Genomic DNA, 5757 nt, shown 5'->3' on the forward strand with positions numbered 1-5757 from the left:
ATAAGGAATACAAGGACAATTTATAGCAGTGTCTCTTCTGATCAGCTAGAAAATCACTGTTTTTCAGGATCTTTACTTAACGATACTTAACAGCATTTTAGGCCAGCTATTAATCTCTGGACTTTATATTCTAGGAGCCTCGTTGACACTGTTTATGCCTTGAAGGATGAGGTCAAAGAACTAAAACAGGTAATGAAATATAAAAGTCTCTTTTTCAGATCATAACCAGAATTATAAATCATGATTTGTGGGCTCCTCTGCAGATGTGATCCAGTGCTCCATGATGTACACTCTTCCTTGTGTTTGAGGACTGACTGTCCCTGGTGTCAGGGTAAAGGATGGATTGGAGGGGAGAGAGACCAGAGACTTGAAGATCACTTAGGAAATTGTTATAAAGCAGAGTGAGACATGATGAAATCCTAATGTGAGGCAGTACCACTGAGGATATGGAAAAGGAAAACAAATTTAAAAGAAGACACGTCACAGAGTTAGAGCCTGTGGAAAATGATGATGTGATGTTGGGATTAAAAAAGAGCCAGGGGATTGAAGATGAAGCTTCTTACCTGGGTATCTAGTATGATGTGGTGGTGCTCTTTATGGAGCTCAGCAACCACAGAAGGAAGAGAAGTTTGGGGATGGAGACACTGAGTTCACTTTGGGACATAATGAGTTTGAGGTACTTGTAACACATCTAAGTGTAAATACCAAGTTGGGATTGGGGACTGTGGACCTAGCGCTCATGATATGAGATGAGGTCAGTATCAGAGAGATTTGGGAGGCCCCTTAAGAGATACTTGAGTTGAAAGAGAACAGACACTAAGTGAAAAGAGTGTTGAATTAGCAGAGACCAGGACTGGAGCTTTAGAGAATGTCTGTATTTCAAGAAAGAAGGATTGGTTAGAGAGAGATAGGAGAATCAAGTGGCTGCCTTGTCTTAGAAGTTAAGAGAGAGGAGTTTGAAGAAAGAAAGTGTAGTGAGTGGTAAAGGCCAACAAGAGGATGAGCAAGAAGAGCTCTGAGAAGGAGTCAATTTGTTTGGTAATCAACAAGTCTTTTCCCATCATAGGAGAATAAAAGAATGAAGCAATGCTTGGAAGAAGAATTGAAATCAAGAAGGGACCTAGAAAAGCTGGTCCGGAGGCTGTTGAAGCAAACTGATGAGTGCGTTCGGGCTGAGTCCAGTAGCAAGACCTCCATTCTTCCATAACCATTACTGTGCAGCTGGGTAGAGTGTGCCATCAGCATATCTTGAAATGTCCAGCTGAATGGTTTGGCTCAGTTTGCTCACCTCTCTGGTTTTTATTTTGTATTTGAGTCAGCCCCTTTCCCCTCTGTTTGCTTGAATGCTCATTGTTGGTTGGTTGGTTACATTTTTTCAATAGGGGTAAAGGCAAAAAGTGGTAGTAAAAGTCTCCTTAGCATCTTTTCCATTCAATAACAAAAAGAAAGCTAATGTAGGCAAATGACTTAAGTGGTCTTCAGATGGCCTTCAATTCATAGTGCCTCTTTAACAACCATTACTCTTTTGGGGCTGGCTACGATCCCAAAGCAGCTGGCCATGGCTTATTAAAGGTGAACTTGACTTTTCCCCCAATGCTTTCCTATACCTGGAAGCCCCCCAGTACTTAATTTACTGAAAGCAAAACTTTTTGAGCTATGGCTAGAATAGGGTGACAGATGAACACATTTGCCCAATGATCCAGTTGCCCTTCCCTGAACCATCATGTGCCACTCCTCAATGTACACTTTTTTTAATTACTGCCCTCTGCTGTCTATAAGACCAAGAAAACAGTAATGCCCCTATTTACCTTGTGTTGGTTTACATTTTAACTCTGTGGGTCAGAAGTTCTGGTCATCCATGCCAACACCAAATCCATTAGCAAGTTGCACTAGATAGTCCTCACTTCAGCAGCAGAGTTGACCATCTCTACCCCAGTACATGATATGATTTTCCCCTAGCCTTCTGCCTCGTGTGTAAGTTTAATATCTCCCCAGTGCTTTTGGCCAACCATACCAAGTGGTGTTTAAACTAGTATATGTATGCTTTGCTTACTTTTTAAAAATATAGACTGTGAGCAGTTACTTTACTTACATTGTATATTCAAATTACGACTTCTCTCATCTTTTTTAAAACAATCTTTCATTGAGGAAATATTGTGCCCTAGTAGATAGCTTTAACTCACTTTAATGCTCTCCCATATATGCTGTGAGAAGCTGTAATATTCATCAGCCTCTTTGAGTAAGACTTCTTTGCATATCTGGGAAGAAAAGGCTACTCTAGTAGCTGTGTGTTGGTTACTAGTGAAGCTGATTCTTTGAAATTGGTTTATTCAAGTTGCTTATCAAATCAAATCATCGTCTTTGCCAGTATCTCAGAAATTAAAACTGTGATGAACCAGGTTTAGATGATGGTCACAGAAGGGCAGCACACATCCAAATTTCATATAATCAAAAGTCAGCCCAAGGCTCTCTCTCCCAAATTGGTGAAATTTGTCCAGGTGTTCAAGATGAACTGGAAAGAGAGCAGAAGGCCAATGGACTAATCAAAGTTGTTTTCCAGATACATTTAATGAGTGCCTATAAATGTGGGTTTTACGAATGTTGTTTAGAAATCAAACTTGAAGTTTGAAACCTCCAACTTGCCAAGCCCTTTTTCTTTCTAGTACTGGGGGTCTCAAATTCCTGTAGCTACATGGTACGGGGCTGTTGACTGCTTGCTGCACAGCAGAAATTACACCATCCACAGGAAATGGACTATTCCTGCAGTCCAAATCAGCCAACCACACATGACTGTCATGGGAAGCTAAGAGTGAAGGAGATTTCTAGGAATTGGCTGTCATTCTGTTTAAGCACAGCAGTTTAGATATGCCATCTTTCACCTAAAAATTGAAAACAACACAGATCTTAGTATCTGTCCTGTCGGTGGTTAGTCAATGGCTTGAAATAGATGTGCATACTATATTCATAGGAAACATGTTTGTGATTACAGAATATTTTAGTTGATAAGATATAGCTTAAAATATTGAAAAGTCTTTATTTTAAAGTGACATGTACATATGCATGTTTTGGGGACTTAGCTCTTCTGATGAGAGGCCCTCGGTACTCTGGGTAATGAAGCTTGTGCAGAGTGGTGTCCACGCCCATACACTAAACAGTAATATAAAGGAAATGAAGCCATGTTAACCTGAGAGCAGTGTCTCCTTAGTTATGTTGTTTACAATACTCTATAAATAAATGGGTTCCTGTTACTCTGTAATTAAACTGCTGCCTTTAGAGGCCTTTCAGTTTCTCTTCTGTCATGCCCTTCTTACACAAGCTCAAATTTTCTAACTTGTTTTTATTTGGAGGACTTTTAAAATAGACATTTTCAATAAATGAGAATAACAATGCTTTATAAAATAAGTCCTGTGGTTTTTTTTTGCTAGCTAGTATGCAGAAAGATTTCTCATGCTGTATCAGCTTCCTTTCCTATTTCCCTCATTACTCTCCACTCTCACCCCCTTGACAGCTTTGACGTTTTTCACTCAATGAAGATGATATTTGCTCCACACTTTACACAGATAATATATGCCATGAGACAGACCTTCCTTAACTTCTCTACCCCTCTCCTTCTGGCCCCAGCCTATAAACTGTCTGTATCTCTTCTCACCATTTTCCTTCCAATACTAGAGAAAGAGATATATTTTCCTGTTCAAGCTTATCCTTTGACCTTTAGTCTTGCCCCATCCCTCTTCATAGTTTGCAAGATTTTTTCAATCACTAATATCCTTTTTGACTACAGTTCTAATGCTGGTATCAGCAGTCAGGAAGAATATATTTGTTCCACCTCAAGATAGATAATCTGGATATTATCTATTGCTACTCAGCATCCGTTCTTACCCTCATTGTGTTTCCTCCTGGAAGGCAAAAAAAAAAAAAAAAAAAAACCACATTCCAGACTCCTCTGCAGCTAGGGTTCTGGATACAATGTGGATTCTGATACATTTTTAGTTCTAGCAATGAGATGCCTTTGCACAATATTTGGAAGGCTTAAGTTAGGTAGAAAATAATTTCCTGGGGCTTGATGTCTAGCAGGTAGTTCCAAGGATATGTTTGTGGCTTCTGTACTCACAACTTTGTAGATGAGAAACTGTAGTGGCAGTAGTGCTGATGGTAGCAGCAGCAACAGCTTCCTAAACTAGATATGGACCACGACTGCAGTGATATGACCTTGAAGCCATTAGTCCAATGATAGGCCCCTGACTTCCACTTCTGTAGCCAATGATTTTGTAGGTACCTCATATTACTTTTCTATTTGAAATATGTTCAGTGGTTTATGTTTTGTACTCTGAAGCAATAGATATAACTTTGCACCTCCTGTGTTAGGCCCCGTACTAAGTTTTACATGATCGAGCTCATGTAATCCCCACAACTCTATGAGGTATTCATTATTGTTATCCCCATATTACAAATGAACAGAGGCACAGATGTCAAACAATATGCTAGTATTTGTGGAGTTGGGATTTGAAACCCTGGTCTGTCTGGCACTTGGATCCATGCTCTTTCTACCACATTTCTTCCTCTGCAAATTAAAAAAATCTAGGAAACACTTTTCAATATCTATCTTGACTTCTGCAGTATTTGACCCTTGCCTCCTTTGTATATATCTCTCCTTCCTTGGATTTCATGATCTTAACTTTTCTGACTACCTCTCAGTCTCCTTTGTTGGATCGGCCTCATTTGTCTATCCCTGAACATTGCTGATCCTCAACGCTCTTTTCTTCTTCTCTTCATTTTTATAGGCTCTTCCTGGATAAACTTGTCTACTGCAATAACTTCATTTATCAAAATGCAGATGACTCTCATGTCCATATTTTTCCATCCTGAACTTTCTTGTGAGCTCCAGACCCATGGATGCAAACTACCTTCTGGATATTTCAACTTGGATGTCCAACAACACCTCAAACTAAACATGTCCCAAATTGGACTCCTTGTTTCTATTCCTGAATCTGCTTCTCCAATGTTTCCCATCCCAGTGAACAGTGTCCCAGTCTACTTAGTTGCCCCAACCAGAAAAACAGGCATTTTCCTTCATTCCAGATCCCCCTACTCAACACTGCATAAATTTATACATTAACCCTTTATAAGTCTAGTCATCAAGTCTTACCATTTTTAAATCTTGTATCCCCTGAATTTCTTGCCATCCTCATAACCATTGTCTATTTTTAGCACTTGTCACCTCTCCCTTGGACTAATCTCCTGCCTCTGTATTATCTCTATTATGGCCTCTTTGGGGCCAGTAGAATGATTATCTAAAAGACTTGATTATGTCATTCATCTGTTTAAAAATTTAATCTCTTGCAACTTCTCACCAAACTTAGTAAAATTCGATCTCTTTGAATTTCTCTTAAGTCCTATGATATGCTGTTTGCCCTGCCTAGAATCCCTTTCCCATCCTTGTCCATCTAGTGAATTCTTTCCATTTAGAGTCAGCTTAAGCAGTTATGTAAACTGATGATTTTTAAAATGTATGTACATATATGTCTATGCATGTGTATGCATACATTTACATATATGTAGTATGTATATTTGTGTGTATTAGGATTATCGGAGGAAATGCAAGATGCCCAGTTAGATTTGAATTTTAGCTATACAGCAAATAATATTTTGTTATAGATCATGCCACAAATATTGCATGGGCTATATTTATACTGTTTTCAATGTTTGCCTAAAGTTAAAATGTAACTGCGTGTCCTTAATTTTTATTTGCTAAGTCTG

The 5757-nt window shown here is 39.0% G+C and overlaps 1 protein-coding gene across 1 annotated transcript in view; it reads left to right on the forward strand.

The window, feature by feature from the left end:
- The window catches only part of ARHGEF6 (Rac/Cdc42 guanine nucleotide exchange factor 6), a 111134-nt gene extending 108241 nt beyond the window's left edge, over window positions 1–2893 (forward strand). Inside the window, exons 22-23 of the mRNA XM_006924196.3 lie at window positions 135–189; window positions 1067–2893. Coding sequence (XP_006924258.2) covers window positions 135–189; window positions 1067–1207 — 196 coding nt within the window. The 3' untranslated portion in view covers window positions 1208–2893. The remainder of the gene's footprint in view (window positions 1–134; window positions 190–1066) is intronic.
- The last annotated feature ends 2864 nt before the right edge of the window (window positions 2894–5757 follow it).

The sequence above is a fragment of the Pteropus alecto genome, unplaced genomic scaffold, assembly GCF_000325575.1.
Source record: "Pteropus alecto unplaced genomic scaffold, ASM32557v1 scaffold139, whole genome shotgun sequence".
In the NCBI taxonomy this organism is placed as follows: Eukaryota; Metazoa; Chordata; class Mammalia; order Chiroptera; family Pteropodidae; genus Pteropus; species Pteropus alecto.